Source organism: Delphinus delphis, chromosome 13, assembly GCF_949987515.2.
Source record: "Delphinus delphis chromosome 13, mDelDel1.2, whole genome shotgun sequence".
Taxonomy (NCBI): Eukaryota; Metazoa; Chordata; class Mammalia; order Artiodactyla; family Delphinidae; genus Delphinus; species Delphinus delphis.
This window is the reverse complement of record NC_082695.1, coordinates 28744263-28765641: the sequence shown is the minus strand read 5'-3', so window position 1 is coordinate 28765641 and position 21379 is coordinate 28744263. Positions and strand designations below refer to the sequence as shown.

The 21379-nt window shown below is 46.0% G+C and overlaps 1 protein-coding gene across 3 annotated transcripts in view; it reads right to left on the bottom strand.

Moving 5' to 3' along the window:
* The window catches only part of PIEZO2 (piezo type mechanosensitive ion channel component 2), a 334394-nt gene that overhangs the window by 271153 nt on the left and 41862 nt on the right, over positions 1 to 21379 (bottom strand). For all 3 annotated transcript variants that reach the window (XM_060028655.1, XM_060028656.1, XM_060028657.1), the window contains exon 2: positions 995 to 1090. In XM_060028655.1, coding sequence (XP_059884638.1) covers positions 995 to 1090 — 96 coding nt within the window. The remainder of the gene's footprint in view (positions 1 to 994; positions 1091 to 21379) is intronic.

Here is a 21379-nt window from a genome sequence, read left to right as displayed (position 1 = left end):
TTATTTAGATTCTTCTTAAGGCAGGAAAATCAACATAGCATCTGCAGTCCTAACCATTAGGATGAATGATCAAAAGACCCACAATCAATGTAACAATAGTCAGGGGGAGAATGGGAGAGATAAAGTCATGATTTTATGCTCTGTTTATACCAAGTCTCTACCGCTTTTCCTGAAGAGTCAGCACCGTGAGCTGGCAACCCGGAGCCATGGCCATCCCCAGGTCAAACCCAACTTTCCATCCCTTCCTGTAAACATACGGCCATCACACTCACTAAGGCACTGGGCACAGTCCTTATTTCTTGTAATGGCATTGTTTTGAAAAACAATTAAGTTAACTCAGTGCGGTTTAACTTCTATCGTTGTGGAAGAACTTCAAATGTGTAAATGTACCTACCAGACCAGGCTTCCTCATCAGAGCCTCAGGAAACAGAGGCACTATTTCCTTCTATGCCTTCAGGTGCTTGGAGAGCAACGGGGGAGGGATCTAAAGGTCTGCAGGAACACGCTTGAGAAACGAGAACTCGAATCTCTCCCTTTCTGTACTTGATGGAGGTACACGTGACAGCGCTCAGCTGACACATGAAGGAGCCACGACCGCACCCGGCTTCTTCTCCAGGTCTCCTGCTCTGGGGCTCAGAGACCCCTTCTCTGCCTGCCACCTCCTTCTCCCCGGCAGACAGAATACACAAATCGGTGCCACCGTTATCACCCCGTCTGCCTCATTTTAATGACAGCACACTGAGTTGCTCTTAATCAGCCAAACCCTTCCAGACTGTCTGCAAACCTACAAATACAGGCCTGCCAGGGAACCTGTACGGGGAAGACAGCTGTGTGAGTGACAAAAACACGTCACCACCAAGTGCCACACAGCTCTACTGCTGAGACGTGTGACCCTGCTCCCCACTGGACCGGCATCTCTCCCATCAGATAACGACAGCCCCGGGGAACCCCCAGACACACTCAGCTGTGGTACAGAGTAGCAAAGGTCTCTTACCTTGCATGGTGGCTTTGGTTGGTTCTGAGAACAGGGGGATGAGCAGAAGGTAGATGAGGTAGACGAAGGAGAGCCCATTGTACCGGAACGCACAGGCTGCGGGGGGAGAAGAGGTGAGAGGCGTTAGTGACGGACAGCCTTAGGCATCGCGGCATCAGGCGGCATCTCTGGAGCAGACCTTCAAGTAGGGAGGAAGAACGGAGCATCCGTTCTGTGCCCATCATTACTTGGAGCGCGATGAGAAACGGGAATTAAAACGCACGGTCCCTGCTCTTAGAACCCAACCAAGAGAGCAGCATCGGCGTACCTGATGGAAGGCAGGCCCGAAACACGTCACAAAGTAAGCTGGGCAAACTAAAATTGCTACGGAAACATAGGCAACGGGGCTGTGAGGGTTTGAGGCGTTCGCCTAAGGCTGTGGATGGAAGAAGAGGTGAGACTGAAGGGGAAGAAAAGAAAAGAAAATACTTGCCAAATGCTCTGTGGCCAGGCCTGTCCCCAGTTATCTGATTAGTCCCCTTCTGATAAGGAAGGCTCCCAGGCCCAGAGACTCACCCACTCCCTGGGTGCTCCCAGCGAGGAGGTGACGGAGACAAAACTAAACGCAGGCCCGAAGTCTACGCTTCTTGCTCTGCATATCTCGTCTTAAAGGGAGCACGGCAGGTCGGAGATGTGCTCCTTCCCTCCCCAAGCTCCCCTTCCTCATCTATGAAATGGGTCTAATAACCATCTCTGACTCAGAGGCTTACGACGAGGAGTGAAGGTTTAAACACTTGGCCAGAGTCTTGGACCCGGAAAGCCCTCAAAAACACGAGCAACTGTGGTGAGGATCCTCGTTACCAGACAGGGAGAGGGTGGTGTGCGGCATCCATGTGGAAAGAAAATGAGCGCCTTATAGCAATTAAAAATAAACTTATTGGATGAATAAAGAAAGGCTGAGGGAGGGAGAAGGAGTAAGTATGCATGTGTGGATGAGATCAGTTTTACGGATTCACAGGATGGAGAAGTGTTGGAACAAAAGTTAGTCGGAGGGGCTTCCCTGGTGGCGCAGTGGTTGAGAGTCCACCTGCTGATGCAGGGGACACGGGTTCGTGCCCCGGTCCGGGAAGATCCCACATGCCGCGGAGTGGCTGGGCCCGTGAGCCATGGCTGCTGAGCCTGCGCGTCCGGAGCCTGTGCTCCGCAACGGGAGAGGCCACAGCAGTGAGAGGCCCGTGTACCACAAAAAAAAAAAAAAAAAAAAAGTTAGTCGGAGAGAAAGTGGAGAGAACGTGGAGCTGAAAGAACTAGTCCCTGACCATCTGGATCCGGAGAAAACATTTCAGAAAGAGTAATCTAAGACTGCACGTGGGCTGGACTGGTGGGCCGGGAAACTTCAGTGTTGCAGCAACAAGGTGTAAATGGTGCAGAAACAACAGAACTTAAGAAGCAGTACATGAAATAAAAAGGCATTTGGTACAATAAATATGGAGAGATGTGAAGAGAAATTACAAAAAAGTGACTCCAAGGATCGCAACCGCGGTGATAAGGATTCCTGCCGTGGAGGAAAATAAGACATTTAAGGAGAAGGTGGTAAGTTTACCTTTAGACACATGCACGGAATCCAACCGTGGGACTCAGCCCTGATGGAAACAGTCAAGGGACAGTGTGGGCAGGATCGCTGCTCAGTGACCCCAGAGGGAAGTGGAGATGGGCCCTGAGCAGAGGGGTGAGCGGGTAGGACAAGAGGGGATGGACTCTCTGAAGGCCACAGCAACAAGGGGAGGCAGCTGCCTACATGGGGGGCCAGGGGGGTGAGATGGGGAAGGGAAAATGGGCAGGTACGGAAGAAAAAGTCAGCAGAAAATTGAGGACAGATAGGAGAAAAACCGGGGAAGTCCATTTTCACAAGAAAAGTTTTCATGGAAGAAGTTTACTACAACAGAGAGAGGGGCTGGTCATTTGATCATCTGTGGGGGTGTCCAGGACAGCCGCCAGAAAGGGATGCAGACCCAGCAGGGGGATGGGAGTTGAGAGATGGAAGCACAAGGGGAACACCACCAGGAGCAGGAAACAAGAAGGCTGTGCAGGGGCTCACAAGGCCAGAGAGGGCTGAGCTGGGGAGACACAGCACGGGCAAGGGCTGGGTGCTCCTGCCTGCAGAGTCAGAGCGCCTGGGACCTGGGGACAGACCAGAGTGGGATGCACATGGCATTAGGAGATGGGGTCCCAGCTGCTGGTGGCTTCCTTTGGACAATGACAGGCAAGCAGGGTACAGTGAGGGATGCTGTGGGGGGAGGAAGGCATCAACAGAAGTGCTTTTTCATCCCACGGGGGCCGTGCACATGACGGTAGCTTTGTTTACCACCATGGCCACTCCCAACCTCCTTTATGAAAGACCCAAAGCAGGAAGAAACTTCCACACTATCATTGGACAGGAAAATGTATAAATGAAGCAAAATAAAAGAGCAAGAATCCATGCTTGGATTGTCTTTCTAGCTATTTTTTTCTGTCTCTTCTCATCCAGAGTTGATGTTCCTTAACAACCCAAAAGACATTTGGTTAGTCATCCAGTCACTAAGTATTTTTTGAGCACATACTATGTCCTTGGGACTGACCAGCATCCCTTCACTTTCAGGAGGGGAGATGTATGGTGAACAATAAGCACAATAGAAGATTGCAAGCCATGCTGGAAGATGAGCACCCTGTAAACAAGAACTCGGGGGTGGGCAGTGGCAAGGGGGACAGGGCCGTGGGGTGGAGGAGGCAGCCGCTGCATCCCCTAGGAGCACCGCAGGAGGTGAGATCCAAGCCCTGAGGTGAGGCGGTGAGGGGGCGACCAGCCACCCCATGAGCAGCAGGCCACGGGGCAGCAAAGCCCCCAGCCTGTCTGACTACCCCTGGCCCGCGGTGGCCCAGGCAGTCCTGGATGGGGCCGGGTCACATGGGCCTTAGGAGGGATCAGAGGACTCAGTGTCCCCTCTGCGACATCGACTAAGTGATGGATCTCACCCTCCATCAAGGTTGCAGCCTGGCTCCTGCCTGGGCCTGCGGCTCCCTGTCCCACCGACACACATCCTGCCCTTCAAAGCGGCTGCCCGGCTGAACAGCCCTGCACTGTGCTGCTTCTGGCCTCAAGGCCTCGAAGGCAATGGACCACCTTCCTGCATCCAGCCTGTTCCTGCTCTGCTCCAGTGTTTCCTCCCCCAAAGCAGGTGCCTTCCTTCTGCTGGGGGCACCTCTCCCAGAGCTCTTCTCATCCAGGGTCACGGGCATTTGTCCATGTGTCTGTGACCATCTCTGTTACCTCCAGGGCCCGGGGGACAGGAGGTTCTCAGGCTCACAAAAGGAATAGACAGGAATAAGTGAGTGAAATGGAATGAAAGCCACGAGGGTGCCTGAAAAGGAAACCAGGCTACAGCCTTCCCAATAGCATCAAAACACCACCACTGGCTCTGCCCCAAATAAACATTTAATCAAGTGGAGTGTCGCTTTGATTTTAGCCTTGGGCTTTTTAATGTTAATGCACATCGTGCAGCAAAATTACCTAATTCTGTGTATTTCTGGGTAAAGAGAAAACTAGAGCTTACTTGTATGATGGTATCACTTTAAAGAGTGTGCCCAGGGCGTGTGTCCGCTGTGAGTTCATGTCGGTATCAGCTCACAGGAACACCGCCCCGGGTCAAGCCCTAACTGTGCATTAACTCGCTCTCTCACCACCCTCCTTTCACAGACCCTGTTTTTACTCTCTCTCTCTACACATGACAAAGCAGCAGGGGTAGGAAGCACAGCAAGTGGCCGGGCTGAGATTGGAGCCTGGGAGCTCGTCCTGAGCCTGCGCCTCTGTCCGGAAGCCTGGCGGCCTCACCTGCCTGACCCATCCCCGGGTAACTGTCAGGGGCTCAGGGGGCCCGAACCTTCTCTCCACAGGATGCCTGTCGCTGTTTCAGTTTTATAACTTCGTTCTGTAAGGTTTCATATAATGCACACTGGAAATGTGTAAACTTAGGAAATTCCCAATGATTAACTTTGCAGGGGGTAGAAGGGAGACCACTCTTGGGTTCTCAGGGCAGAACCTTTAGTTACCATTATTTATAACAAAGTCCCAAATGCTTAAAGAGAAGCAAGGACGACCCAGGGTGGTAGGGAGCCTCTAAATGGTCCCCGTGTGTGATCCCCTGCTCCTGAGTGTGGGCTGGACCCAGGGGCTCCCTGCCAGTGACCAGAGTCAGTGAAAGTAGCAGGATAGCTCTTGGTGGCTTCTACCGTGGGTGCCCCTTGGTCCCTGAGTGGAGCCAGCCGCCAGGCTACAAGTTGTCCCGAGGAGAGGCCCGGAGGGAAGGAGCCGCAGTCTCCAGCCAGCAGCCAGCCCGCACCAGCCAACAGCCACACAAGTGAGCCTGCAAGCCAGTCCCCCAGAGACGGCAGCCTGAGCAGCCTTAACTGCAGCCCGTGAGAGCCTGAGCCGGAGGCACGGGCTGAACCTCCCCGGATTCCCGACTCCCAGAAACTCCGCAGCAGGGTTTGTTGCTTTAAGCTGCTTAATGTTTGGGTAATTTGTATGCAGCAACGGATGACTAATACCTAAACTTTCACACACACACACAAAAATCAAGTCACTTCTAAAAATCCACCTTCGTTTATTTTTGTCTAAAATTATCCAGTTTGATTGATGACAGTGGCCTAACTGCTGAATTTTCTGCTTTGTTTTATGTGTGAAGTTGCTACCCAGGAGCCACCCGAGCTTACGGGGACTCTGAATGCCATATCTAAGTGTATTACCCACCTAGAGCAAAATATGCCTTTGAACTTGTCAATAAGCCACATTCGAGCTAGAAAAGCCTCAGGAGGCAAAGAGCAATGCTCCTTTATCCAGGGTAATGTTGTCTTGGTCTAGGACCTGGAGTCCCAGAGCACAGCCCTGCTCCTATAAAAAGCTATCAGATGCTGGTACCCATGCCTCTCGTGGGCCGTCCAGGCTCCTGGACCTCTGTCCCCTGCCTCAAGGATTTTATTGTCAACAGTACAATTTTTTTACAGTGCAGATCAAGGTGTTCTAAGGAAAAAGGTTCTTCACTTTAGCCAAGAATGCACTATCTTTTCCACTATTTCTACCTGGTTTTAACCATCCAAAATTATATGGAAATTTCCCTCAAAGGATGACAACAGGAATTTCCCCAAAAGACCTTGCCAGGACTAGAGAGCTCACAATTAGAAACTGCAAGATAAGTCATCAAGTGAAGAGCATGATAAACATACGTGCTGCCACGTGAACTGTAAACAACTGGACTGATCTCATTAACACATTTCATTTTCTAGAGGTGAAAACTGATGGGCAGTTTAGGAAAAACTCTGCAAGTTGGAGAAACGATTGATGTGACTTTGACAGCTTAGAGTTTAATCAATATAGAAAGGGGAAAATCTCTTGCAAATAGGAAATTTTTAAGATGGCCGCATAACATTTATAAAAATACTTGTGTTGCAATACACGTGTACTAGTTTCCCATGTATTACACGATGACGAAGAGGTTTATGCACACTTTAACTTCCATAATAGTTGAAGGTAACAATCTTAATTATGTTATTAAAGGTAAATGCCCTCAGAGCTGAATATTTTAGCAAAAACGTGTCCTCACTTCCTCCACACCGTTCGGCAAAGCCAAAGAGCCCCTCACCATGAATGGCCTGCGAAAAAACAAAGCTTAAATGTTTAGAACCTCCATTTCAACTAAGTACATTCTAAACACTCTTTATGACCTCAGAATGCTTTATTTATTTTAACAGTTGCCAGAACAGTAGATACACATTATTCAGAATAAGCAACTTCAGTACCAAGAGACAAGATAGTCAGTTCAGTGATTCTAGAATTATTTTGTGTTTACACTTTCCTTCTGTGCTCTGAAGCAATCAATGGCTTTTAAAAGGATGGTGATTTTTATAAAAATAGTAATAACAAGAGAAGCAGCTGCAAAATACTTACAATGCAGCAGAAAAAAAACAAAACAAAAAAACCCCCCAACAATTGCAGATTTTTCCTAAGGAAGCAAAACCAACAAAGAAATGAGAGACAGGAAAGGCTGCTAAGTCACCTCACTCATTGTCTGTGTAAATTATTTCCCCCAGGACACACTCCTGTGTTTTACATCCGGTGAAACTTATATATGTTTCACGTGGTGATGCTTTAGGCAGCCGACAGGCAAGACAAGATTACTCCCTTCTTTCTTCCTGTATCTCTGACCTCCACATCCAGCGGAGGTCCTATGCCAAGTGCTCCCTTCAGAAAGTTGCAAAAATTAGTTCTTCAGGAAAGAGGACACCAGATGGTCCCTCCCACTACAGTTCAGAAAGGCAGACATCTGCCCACACACTCTTACCATGAAGCGCCTGCCCTATGCTCCCCACGCCAACATGAGTGTGTTCACACATGTGGGACACAGAGGAGAACAGAAATATTCATCAAATAAGAAACACACATATAGAAACGGTCCCTATATCTTAACACTACTTTTTTATCCAGAGATGTATGAAAGCTGACTTTGTTCCAGGGAGTCTGTCAGTCAACACTGAATCCATCAGTCACGTGTTTCTGACACTTCAAAAAACAGAAATCTCTCATCACATAAAAGAAACGGTAATTATGTGGTGAAGGTGTTAGCTAAGCTGCAGAGGTAATCATTTTGCAATATACAGATGTGTCAAATCAATACGTAAACTTACACAATGTTACATGTCAACTGTATCTCAATGAAGCTGGGAAAAATATATATTGGGTGTTAATTTCATTAGAGAAGTTAGTTAAAAGAATATAATTTTAGAGTAAAGCCTCCAGGAAAACAGGACTTTTACAGGGAATAGAACTTAGAATCAAACTGTTTTAGCAGAAAATCATAACCATGACTCAGTTTACTAAACATTTTAAGGAATTAAGGAAAAATCAGGTGAAAGCATCTTATTTGTAGAGGATAAAAGCCTTTGGTCTGAGTTTTCTACTTTTTTTCCAAACAACCTGGGGTACAATCTGTAAAATATGGGTTGAACCAGATGGTCACTAAAACCTTAGTGTGATTTTTTTTTTTTTTTTGCGGTATGTGGGCCTTTCACTGTTGTGGCCTCTCCCGTAGTGGAGCACAGGCTCTGGACGCGCAGGCTCAATGGCCATGGCTCACGGGCCCAGCCGCTCCGTGGCATGTGGGATCCTCCCGGACCGGGGCACGAACCCGTGTCCCCTGCATCGGCAGGCAGACTCTCAACCACTGTGCCACCAGAGAAGCCCTAGTGTGATTTTTTTTAGCCACGTGAGTTTAAAACTTTGTTGCCTTTTTAATTATTTTAAAAGGGTAGGATTCTCTTTTCTATTTTAATTAATTTAATATATACCTGATCGAATATTATTAACAGTATTAAAAGTTTGAGTTTTGTAAACTCATCCTGATTGATTGTACACTTGGCAGAAAATAAATTTTAAAGAAAGAATACAGTGCTCTTTCCTCCTTTAAAAATATCTTTTAATACGTCATTCACAATTTTACAAAGTATTCATAGAAAGTGGTCATATTTAAAATGCAAATCCCATGCTCAAGCTTGACCTGGCGACCTGATCCAGAGAGTAATAGCACAGACTGTCTCTCGTGATTGCAATGAGGAAATAAAGCTTTTGTGCTAATACATCATTCCTTAAGCTTTCTGAACACTTATATTAGAAATCAGATCTATTTCACCCTGAGTATGAAGAGCCCTGCATTTAAATCCACAGCTCCTACGCTTCCTCAAAATAAAACTTGCTCTCTTACTACTGTGATGAATAAGAAATTAGGCTGGGCAAGTGAACGCAGAGAATGGTCAAGCATTAAAACTGTTCCTTCACCTACCCATCATAGTAGCTCTTTTTCAATCTCTTGAAGAGGAGAGTTAGTGTTTGTGGACAGGGACACCGAGAGTCACTTAGGTCTGTGTCTCTGTATTTATTGATTTCTGCAGATATCACTCATCATGCTTTATATATACATTTATTCTCATGTGAGAAAGGTACCTTTTAACTTAGTAGTCTCAACTCACTTTTATGTAATTCAACAATTTATAACTGGACCACTATACCTCTCTACTATTCTATTACTAGCAGAATGTAGGTTCACCTTTTAATTTTTTAATTATTAATTGCAATTAAGATTTAATCTATCAAGATTATATCTATTTAGTCTATAAACATTAAATTATTAATCTTTAAGAATTTAAAACTTATTCTCCTCAGTAAAATTTTTAAAGAGAGCTGATGATCCCTCATGTTTAATTTTATACTAACTTCACTTTATTCATTCTATCTCATTTTTAATTAACACTACTTTTCTGTAATTTTCCCAAAAGTTAACTTATCTTCCTAACATATACAAATTCTATTGGACTACCAATTCATTATAGTTGGATTTTTACATGATTGGTCCTCTGAAAAACCGAAGAGAAGTGCTTAGAACCCTAATAAGACAGCAAAGCTCCTTACTGGATTTCTGGTTACTTAGATTTTTCATGCCAAGTCCGATTCACAAGTTTACCATCTACAAGATGCAGCAAGATTTCAGATTTGGAAAGTTACTCCTCCATTTACGTTACTCTCAGTATGTCTAAACTATTCGGATGAACCATTGAATTTGATGGCTTCATAGAAGAAAAACAGTCAAATACTAGGGAGTTCATACCATTCAATCTGAAATAAATTGGGACTGGCTTACTGGACTGCATTACGAGTAGAGACTAAATGTCGTTTTCGTTTCAGAAATAAGAGAAATCTGCTGCAATGCCATTTTATCCCCTGATGCTCAAGGGCCTCCCACATGCTGGTCCCTGAGCAATCTGAGACAGCTATAGAAAAGGAGACACCAGGGCTGGAGAATATATGTGTATGTACATGTGTACGTAGGCTCATGTAGGCGGCATGGCTTTTAATAACAGGATTAATTTACTGGCTGCCACAGTTTCCTTCTTTCAAGTACTCAGTAAAATGAGATTTTTTTTGCAGCCTTTCACTGTAGGCTTCAGAATATTCTATATTATTCTTGGCAGCATCCTCCCTGCACTGGTGTGTGCATTAGCGTGAAAAGAAGTCGGTTTAGCTGCCGACCATGAAGTCCTATTTCTTCCATCCTTAGCACACAATGCGGCCTCACACAGTATCTCGTTGAACAACTAATATGGCTGAAAACTGATTAAAAAGGACTGTTTTTAGGTTGATAAATTTATTTTGACATCCAGCCTGCTGCTTCCTAGGAACACCCTCTTCCCTGACATATATGGAGCCAGCGCTATTGCCTTCAAATATTTCTGGTGCCAGAGAAATAGACACACCTCTTATGGCATGAATTCAGCCCTCAGCTCTGTCTGGGGTTTATGCTTCTGATATCATAGTGATGAAGAGCAGCCTCTGACCACAGTGTGAAATCCTCACTCCCAGAACAATGTCCAAAATAGCGAGGAATTGGACTCACACCTCAAAATCAGCTTCTCCACCAGATCTGCTTGGGCTGTAACTCAGACTCACAGCCTTTGACTTTGCATTCAGTCCTTTCCTCATCATTCTGAATGCTAATCCCACTCAAAGTACGTGTAGCTGAGAATGGAGTGGGGCACCACACACTTCTGGTGGTGGACCAACCACAGGGACATTCAGGGCATCCCACCCAGCTTCATCCCATCCCCAGCTGCCTCTGCCTTCTGATCTCTCTCACTGCCCTTCTTTTCAATACACACTACATCCTCCCGCCTCATAAAATTAAGGTAATTTAAGACCACCAGTGGGATGCTCTATTTGGAGAATTAATTATTCCAGGAATATGTTAAAGCTTACGATACGTGCTTTCATCAGCTCATGGCCTTGACCCATGAGAGAGCGTTTGATTTTTGGTCCATAAATGAAGAAGTTTTGGATCTCCTAAATTTCCAAGCATAGATGACCTTTCCTGACCTATGCCCTGGATTTACTAGATGACCCATAATGTGTCAGAACTTTCCCCAAAGTCCTCAAAGTGAGACTGCTTTGCTATCCTAGTCTATCTCCAAAAAGTAGGCATGACTCATGAGCCCCTTTGAGGCTAAGCTGGATGGTTCCTATCAAAACTCTGTCGAGGCTGGGTTACCTCCACAAATGTCATCGCTAGGTCACTCGGTCAGTTTTCACGGGGACAAGGAGGTTGCAGAACCCTTCCACTCTTGGCCTGTGCCCAGGAACAGCTCAGACAACAATGCATGTCCTTAGACACACACCCGCTTTTACCCAAACCCACCACTAGCCATTCCCCAAGTGCATGTTCAGCCACGTCGGAACACAGACTCCCTCCTGTTCATTCCTCTATTTCCAGTTTCTATGCCCATTTCTAATCATAGTAAGCAGTCAATAAATACTCACTGAAAGTGTAACTAAATCCCTGTCTCTTTCTTCGCCAACCCGTAATGTCCTCTGCCCAACCATGCCTCCCAAATCCTGAAGCAACCTTCAAACTCACTCAAACATCTGTCTCCTCCCACAGAATGCCCTCATCACCCAATAAAATGTAATCTTCTCTGAATAAAAAAGCACACTTGTCTAGCAATAAGGGAAAAATTCAGAAGACTGCCACACCAGGAACTCTGTGCCACATTCACAAAAAATGGCCGCTGCTCATGTGCACGGACATTGAAAGATGTTCACCAAACAATCCGTCAAAACCTAGGTTACAGAACTGTACACAACACGACAGGTCTACGAGCTTGATATTTACAATATTCAATCAGTATTCCCATTTTCAGGAAACTAAGGCTCACAAAGGACATATAATTTGTCCAAAGTCAAGGCGAAACTGGCATTTAACCCCTCCACTCTGCCAGCCCTCTCTGCACACAGAAAACATCTGGAAGAATATATCAGACCATTAACCGCTGGGAAGAGGAACTGAAGGAGGGAAAACAGTGGCTTTTTATCTAATAATGTTAAATTTTCTTATGAAAGGTATGTGTACATTTTGTATTTTAAAATAAAATCAAATTTAAGGCATAGCAATCTCTTCCATTTCTGAACACCCATCACATTTTGGCTCCATCACTCTTACGACTTGGCTCCACGTGGCCTTGTAGTACTTCACCCTGTGAACATGTCACCTTCTTGGCTGGACTGTAAGCCCCCTAAGAGCAGGGCTGTGCCTTCGCTGTGCCTTTGGGTGCCTAGTAGAGTATCTCTCACATTACAATCACATGACAATGGTGCAGAATGAAGAAAGGAATGAAAGGCGGGACTTCCGTTGCCCTTAGAGATGGAGGGATCTGAGAAAAGCTGTCATATCTGACTAGTGGTGTAAATATTCAATGGTTTTCACCAAACAGATGACTCTGCAATGTTCAATCTGGCTCACATAATGACATGGCGACAACAACAATATTCAAAAGGGATGAAACAAAAGTATCTGTTGGAAAAATAATATTTGGGTAATAACTTCCACTTAGGCGTCCAGGAAGAGGCAAGAAACAAGAGAGCTTCCTGAATCATGAACCTTTTCTGTCACAATGAAGTCACACTTCAGGGAGCTTCTCTTGGAAGAAAAAGGTATATGAAGTTAAACTCCAAGTCTTAACCACTTTTTCCCTACAAGTGGATTCAATGCAAATTCTACGTCCCCACAAGAAGCTCTATGAGGCTTTGGGCAGCTTTGGGGAGTGAAAAGACATTTATTAACCTTATATACCGCACAAAGAAAATGAGCAAATACACTTTCAGTGTCCAGCTTTAGCAAAAACTGAACCTCATAGCCTGACTCCTTCTTGGTGGCAACTAAGAGGAAATCAAAATGTGAATCTCAATAGAGCTGCATTGGACAAATCCAGTAATACAACGAGCTTCAACTTCCCGTCACAGAAAAGGAATTATGCCAGGTGTAATTTGTTAATGTTATTAGAGGCTGGTTGAATCAGCAGTGCTTAAATAACAGGTGGGATGAGCTGAAAGGATTTTGCAGACGTCCTAAGCCATCCTGGGGCCACTTCTCCGCTGGCGGGGCACAGCTCCCAGCTGGGACAGCACTAACCAGGCGTGATCTAGGGGTGAGGCTAGATGCCCCCTTGGGTCTGGAGATAAAGGGCTGGGAGCAAAAGGTTTCCAGTTGACCCCTTTAAATCCAACATGCCCTCAGGACCTCCAGTGTTTTCTTCCGTTTCTCCTTTAGTTAAAAATGGGGAGGAACCTCTCAAAACCAAATTCAACGATCTGGCGTAAATCACAACATCATGGCCAACAACCAAGTAACATCCACCCATCTCATCAGTAAGAACTAAAACGTCACATGAACAGGTAGCCAGCAGCCAAAGGAAGGGGAATCGAGATCACAAGTGCTGATAATATTCTTTGGGAAAGGACACCATTCTGAGGTGATTCTGCATTTCTAAGTTGACTGGCCCTTCCTTGGCACAAATGAATCCTAAAGAGCAGATAACTCTCATTTTTTTCCTCAGAAAAAGCACTAAAGTTGGCTGTTGTTGTATTTTCTCAGCTCTCATCTGGAACATGTTAATTTTCGCAGCAGACTGCCCAGAAATACAACCTGGAAAGGAAAGGACAGCAAACTCCAGCCTTCTTCTTCTTACTCATTTTCTTTAGAAATACACCCCTGGGGCCCCCAAAACTCCTCTCCCGGAGGCCTCTTCCAGACTGCAATAATCGGGCCATTTCAAAGGAAAAAGAGCACAATTCGGTCCTAGCAAATTATATCAAACACATAAGTCAGGATGTAGGAATGTCAAAACACACTGAATTGAACCAATCCGTAGCTTGTTGGGAATCAGAGGTGTCAGCGTCTGTCACAGAAGCCACCTCTGTGGCCATCTCCTCCTCTGTTCTGTAGTCCTACTCAGGGTGGGCCCAGGACCCACTCCAGCTGGCGGCCCACACGATTCACAGCCCGGGGGTGCAGCCCACAGTGTATAAAAAAACCATTTTTTTAAAGCAGACTTGAATTGGAATGCTTACTGGCACACAAAAATCCTGCTTTGGGAAGGAAGGAAGGAGGGACGGAAGGAAGGGAGGGAGGGAGGGAGGGAGAGAGAGAGGAGGGAAGGAAGGAAAGAAGGAGGGAGGGAGGGAAGGGGAGGAGGAGGGGAGGCATACCTCCCACAGTGAAAACCCTAATGGTGAGTGTGGTGACCTGAAGCCTCTGAACCACCCAGGACAGAGACTATAAATCAGCCCCTGCACCCCCAGCATTTAGTACGATGTCCCAACACAGAGTGAGAGATGGTTAAATACTTGTTGCACTGAACTGGATTGACGTGACATACTAGAAAATAATATTTATGATGATATACACCAGTTTCTGAAAATTGATAATATGTCAAAAGTGGGAAATATTAAAATTATTAGTTGCCGTAAAAATTGATGTGAAGCTAACTTTTAAAAACATCATCTTGCTTATTCTAGTGATAAAATTCAACACGGAAGTCTTAATAACAGGTTAGTGAGACCAATAAGTAAGTGGAAAAAATAAACAGGAGGACAAGGAAGTTATTATAAATACCGGAACAATAAGAACCAATTTGCAAATTTGCCGGTAAGTATCCTGAAGGAAGTGACAGACGTGAAAACACTATTATGTGGTGAGAATGGAGGCCTGTTCATCCAACCAAAATATCTTGCAATTTAAAAAATGAAGCAAATAAATAATCCAAGGGTTTTTTTTTTTAATGGAAAGAGGTAAAGGAGCTGAAAATGTCATATTTAAGAGAAAACAGAATTTTTAATTCAAAACTGCACCTCCATCCCCAAGGTTTTTTTCCTGGAATAACGTGTCTTGTATGTTTTGGATAAAAATGAGTGGCAAGTCCTGCCTGTGGCTTGTCAGGAAATCGGCCACATCCTCTTCAGTGTCACCTCCAGCCCTGAGCACCGGCAGAGCCTGGGTGACAATAGCTCGGGGCCAGTCTGCCTTCTCTGCAGGCGGAACTCTGGGCTCACAGCATCTCTCTCCCAAGCCATACCCTTGGTCTTTCTTCGTTAGAATCTAAATATATTTTTCTGACTCTAGACAATGAGAGTGTTTTTCCTCTGCAAAGAAATAAGAACACGGGGCTGGTGCTCGAGGAGTCTGTAAGCTCAATGGACAGGGAGAAGAAGCCAAGTGGACGCCCTGGTGCTTCCTGTGATCGGTGAGAAGAATGCTGGTCTCCGATCCAGGCCTCCCCGCTTCCTCCCTCGTCCCCAAACTCTTCAGCAAGAGCACTTGACCTCCCACAGCAGGAATTCAGCTGTGCTCCTGTCTGTCTCCGTCAGGTATTCATCCTCCTCCCCGGCTCCTCCGTGCCGGACACAGGTGTGGCAATAAGAGGGCTCCGCATGCCATCCGGGACCACGTGCCCGGCAGCTCCTGCCCCTCTACCTGCCGCCTTCTGTGCCTGCTCAGGATCCCAGGTGCAACCGCCTGCCGGCAGCCCCCCCCCCCCCCCGCTTCTTCCTTCCTGGTTGTCTCTTCGCCTTTGTACTAAAACCCACTGCTTCCTGTGTTTCCTTCTTGCTAGGCTTGAGTATCATCTTCAGGAAGCCGTCTCTTGAGTGATGGATGCTGAGGAAGGGGCCTCCTTGGCTGTGCTCCCACAGGGCCTATGCAGATCTCTGGGTGTACCCACAATCCTGGACTATTCGGTCACAAGTCACTTCCCCCCACAAAATTTTAAGTGCCTGGAGGCATCGGCTACATCCTATGCATTCCTGTATCTCCAAGGGCCCAACAGAGATGGTCCCGAAATGAACGCAGGGGAGCAGAATTCCAAGTCAATCAGGATGAGGCCGAAATCCCGTTCTGATGCTTCTCTAACAGCTGCCTGATTGAGAAAACCTCGACGGAATGAAGTGCATTGATATGTCCTTAAATGAGAAGTCCAGAGAACTCTCTGTGGCTTTCTAGCCTAACCAGCATGTCTACAGGGCAGAAACAAGGAACGTCCATAAGAGAGCACATAGCCGTCTGATTTCCTTAGTTCCTTGAGCCCACGCGTAATCAATGTAGCAATTGTTTTCCTCATCATAGGCGCCATTTCTTAGCTACAAATAAAGAAGACCTTGTCAACCAAGGTCCCAGAGAACACAGGGGGCACAGTCAAATAGGGTGATGAAGGACTACATCCAGGTGTACAGTCTGGGTTCAAAAAGGTTCAAAGGACAGCAGAGAAGCAGAGGGCCACCAACAGAGGGGAGAACCTTGCACCCGACCCCTCTCCCGCCCTCCCATCTCTTGCCAACGCCTCTCCTTGGCCAAACCCACCCAGAAGCGCAAGGGCAGAAAAGCATCGTAATGCAATCCGTGCACCCGTCTCAGTGCACACAAGGGTGGCTGGTGGTCTGGAGGAGCAAAAGCCGAAAATATCCAACAGTGACTGGTGCTCCCAAGACCAACAAGTGCAGAGAAAAGGACTGCCTACGGGAACTAGCCAGGTAACTGTACAAAGAGCGCTGAGTTTTATTTAGTTATCACAGAAACTGCTCCCCTGCTGTACTGTTTAATCAGTTCTAGCAATTGCAGTCTGCCTGTGCTCATGACATGCACACCGTGTGTACCCCTGGTCAGAATCCTTACAATAGGCCACATGTCACAACCTTCTGGATAGTCCCATCCACACCCAATGAGTCCAAATCCCAGCGCCTCAACAATTATATTTTTCCAAAGCATTCCAGGCAACTTAGATGCGCAAAATGGCTGGTAACCACCCCTATAAGCTCTCAGAGCTTAAATCATCTGAACTCATCTTTGTTTTTTTTTTTGCGGTACGCGGGCCTCTCACTGTTGTGGCCTCTCCCGTTGTGGAGCACAGGCTCCGGACGCACAGGCTCAGCGGCCATGGCTCACGGGCCCAGCCGCTCCGCGGCATGTGGGATCTTCCCGGACCGGAGCACGAACCCATGTCCCCTGCATCAGCAGGCGGGCTCTCAACCACTGTGCCACCAGCGAAGCCCTGAACTCATCTTGACAATAGAATTCTTGACAGGGTACACTGAGGACCTGCCTTGTAAGACTTAAAACCCGTCCTTGGATTGAACTAACCCAGGAGAACACAAAGTGTGATGGAGCATCTCCAACAGAAGAGACATAACTGAGTTTGAGAAATTATTCCCTCAACAAGAGATAAGACTATGGAGGCTGGTGAGTCTGCGAAGAATTACCGACGGCCTCCATAACCTCCCCAAACACCTTCCCATCCCAGGACTTGGAAAATAACGAGGAAAGGATGTACAATAATTTGATGGCCCAAACTGCTAAAATTTGTTTTAAGAGACAAGGATTTCAGGTTAAATGATGGGCGTGGGTGAGGGAATCCTTCCTCATCCAAGGAATAATAACCACCGTCCAGCATTTCAGAACAGCAGCTGTGTGCTGGGTGCTGGCCAATCTCTGTTAACTCCATCACACAGCTTTCGAACCGGCACATGGTTCGTTGAGCTGATGGCAAAGCGTGTGGACAGGTGGAGGGTCCATCTACCTCTTCAAATAGTCCATCCAATCAAGAAGTCTTCACAGAGGGCCTCGACAAGAGGAGACCCTCCTTTCTGTCCACAGGGCCTGAGGAGGTGAGTAGTGTTTCAAACGCAAACCTCTCTGAGTTCTGCTTCCTGTGCCTGACCTTCACGGCCACCACTACTCAGGCTCTGATAAAAGCCCAGACCATCGCAGGTCCTACGAAGAAAGCCTACCGAGCTCATGAGATTTGGTCTCGGAGGGATCGTACGATTGTGACAGAAGACGTCAAACATTTTCCCATCCCTCTTCTCATCCCAGGGAAGAGGCGAGCACACAAGGGCTTAACTGGAAATTCGGAAACGGGCCTCGAGGTAGCGACCAGCCAGGCAGAACCCTTCCGAGAGGAAAAGGCACAGCAGGAAAGCAACGGCCCCAGTGCCCTGATTCTGCCGGTCTGTGCCTCACGTTCAGCCCAACTGGCCAAGGTTTCTCTTTCCTATTGATTCTCCATTTCGGAGCATCTGTCACAGGGCCCTTTTCCTGGAACAGACTACAGAAGTCCCCTCTGACCTCTGATAAGCTGACTGCCAAGTTGGGTCTACCGATTGAATGGCCAGGAGACAAAGGAGAGAGAGGGAAGGAGGAGGGAGGGAGAAACACAAACTGTCCCTTAAAATCAAAATGAAACGTTAAGTATTTATATTTGGCTTTAAGCTTGCAAATGGAAGTGAATGTGAGACCCCTCCAAGGACGCACCAATTCCACACGGTCGAAGGGCTTCACGGTGTCCACTGACTGCACTGACCAAACACTCTGGACCTAAAAGGCTGGGTGGGGGGAGAGGGCAAGGGAAGTCAATTACTTCCAGGCAAACTGCCCAATAAGCTTAAAGTATAAATACAAGGCAAAAATAGATGCACAAGCATTTTATCTTTCCAATCAGAGTTTCCCAGCCACACATCCTGCTTCCTCTGAGGGGCTACACAAGTCACAGTCGTCTTTCAAACAGCCTCACACGTTCGTACAGGGAAGGTCCATTCGTTAAGAAATCCACGAGCATACAGCTTCAGGGATCCCTGTGTTAGTACATGTGAAATGTTGCCTCTCTGGTCTCTGTTTAAAAGTAAACAAGAAATATCCCCTAATAAACATATAAGTGTAGTGGAGAAAAATTACTAGATTGGCAGGCTTTAAGCCCTGGCATTAAAGAGGGATGTTTATATTGAAAACGTATTCCAAGGCAAAAATGATCTAACAACTCATCTGGTGAGAACCTTCTGGCTCCACTATCCCATCTACAGCATAGAGATAAGAAGGGTACTTATTTCAGGGGTGACAGGGGAGGTGAACTAGGACAGGAGCACGCCCAGAAGGGGCCAGTCTTGTTCACAATGTTCTTGTTGTTGGAAATCTCCCCTGGCACTTGTGATCTGTCATTGCCAATCCTCGATTCAGCTCTCGGGATCGGGGATTAGTAACTGGACATTTGTCCCCAGTGGCGGCCCCAACTCAGGAGCACAAAGCAGGTCTCCCTGGTTAGAGTCCCTCCTCAGACTCAACACAGACGCTCTTCTTCTACTTCAACAAGCCCCTAAAGCCGACCTGTCCCGCCACCAGTTCAAGGGAGGAGAGACCAGCGGGTTTCCATGTTTTGTTAGTGAAACACAGCCAGGGTTCCAATAAAAGACTCTTTGGAGAGGGGGGCAGATGTGGTCTTTGATACAGGGTCAATTTCACTCACACATGTGGCTGAAAAGTCAGCTTTCAAAAGGTTGTCTGGTAACTTGACTGTAGAAAGAGATCTGAGCATAGAGATTCATGGAGGATATTCTGGTCCAAGATCAAAAACACATTATCTCGTGACAGAGGCAAAGAATTGGGAATAACAAAAAGAAACAGTTTAAAATATTTTTAAAAGTCCATATTATGGAATACTGTTCATCCACCTGAAATCATGCTGATGATGAATTTTTACCAAGAGATTGTTAAATAATTACAGCAAATTAGAAAACACGTATAGCATAGGATTTAATTAAGATAACATATGAAGTGATATCTAAACTATTCATTTGATAAAAGCTAAGGTAAGGAAACATAAAAGACAGTAGGAGTAGTCATCGCTCAGTAATGCAATTACAATTGATTCGTATTCTGTATCTACAGATTTCAGTCTGTTTTTACATTTTCTAGAATGGACACAGATTATTTTTGTAACACGGAAAAGAAGTTATTAAAGTTGTTTTTAACTCTCATGAAAAAACTAAGACACATTTTTTCACAACCAAGAATAAACTTAACTGGGCAGGGCAATCTGGATGCAACTTGGAATCTTGAAGAAATTTGAACAAAAAGGGTTTTGTAAAACCAGGAAAGAGAGTCACAGATGAGTTCAGCCTGGACCCATCAGCAACGGAGCCTATGTCATTAGCGTCAGAACTAAGAAAATTACGATGCGTGGGGCTCCCTGCCTGCCGTTTCCAACCTTGTACCCACACACCCATCCTCTGAGCGAGAAGGAGATCTCACATTTTTCTCTTGCCCTTTCCCTATCAAAACCTGTTCTCAGAAAAATTGGTTTCATAGGTGTCCACAGTGTTTAAAATCCCACCATCCTTATTTTCCCTAAGGCCTGACAAGCCCAAGAGCTTTCAATACTGAATGTGTCCAAGGTCAGGGCCATGTGGTGTCCAGAATATTTTCAAATCAGCGAGGATTTCCGGAAACATTCTAACTTCAGTAGCTTTGCTTACCAGTGATACATTGAAAAAATAATAATCTGGAATAGATTGTTGGGCAGCCTGGCGGAAACTGTATCTTTTCTCCTGGTCTAGAAGGTGACTTGCCATCTCCAGAAACCCTGGGTAACCTGCACAGAGCAGGGTGGCCGTTTGGAGCAATGGCCCAACCCTACCACTCAGGCTGGTTCCCAGCCAACACCCTTCGTGATGAACAGTTGATACAATAGGAAGATCCTGAAAGAGTTCTAAAATCACTTCACCTTCATGTACACAATTTAACGAACAAACAATAACTGATTACAGTTTAATCTTTTTTGTTCGTCTCTTTAAGACTTCATATAAGCTCACCAAGAAGAAAACAAGCTTGTTGTTTTGATGTAACCAGATGACAGTCAGGTTTAGGGCACCAGATATTCTTGTACAAAATTCTCCCTTTACAGATTCTGGGCTGATGCCTCCAAATGGCTTTCTCTTTGGTATCAAATCTATTCCCTCCACATCTTAAACTACCTTAAAAGAAACGTTTAAAGTTTTACATCTTTAGCACTATGGTGGGCTAAATAAAAGGCTTCTCTGACTGTAAGTACCATGAAGGTAAATAATGTATCTTTTTTGTTCAAACCCGTACACTTAGCCCCTGGCACAGAGCTTAGTGCACCATAAACACTCAGTAAATGGGTATCAAGTGACAGAATGTTACGTGTACAGCAGTACAAGACTAGTGAATTGAGTGACTCCAAACTGGTGATTTTCCACTATTTTCCAGCTGCCTCAGTGGGTAAAGCAATTTCATTCTCTTAAAGACCTAGTGGCAAAATGCAAGAGTCTCAGACAGTTGCAGGAGCCGGGAGGTGACAACACCATCCCAGCAACTCTGCAACAGCGAGTCACTTCCGCAGGTGCCCAGAAGCCCTGCCCATCACTGTCTGAAAACAGACACCACCACCCACGGCCCACGGGCACCCCAATCTTTCCTACCCAACTCTGGCTGGATTTTTGCTTCTCTTAATAAAGTGAAGACATTCCTTCTCAATTTTTCGGTACAAATTCTGAACAGGAAAGAAAAATAGGGGTTGGATGAAGAGGCGATCACTCTATATAAATTATAGAATATCTTCAAAGATTACCTGGGATCACTGTCCGGTTCTCATAGATGTGTCTCTCCTTTATAAACATTAGTCTGCAAATTTAGACCCACTTAAAATGTCACGTGA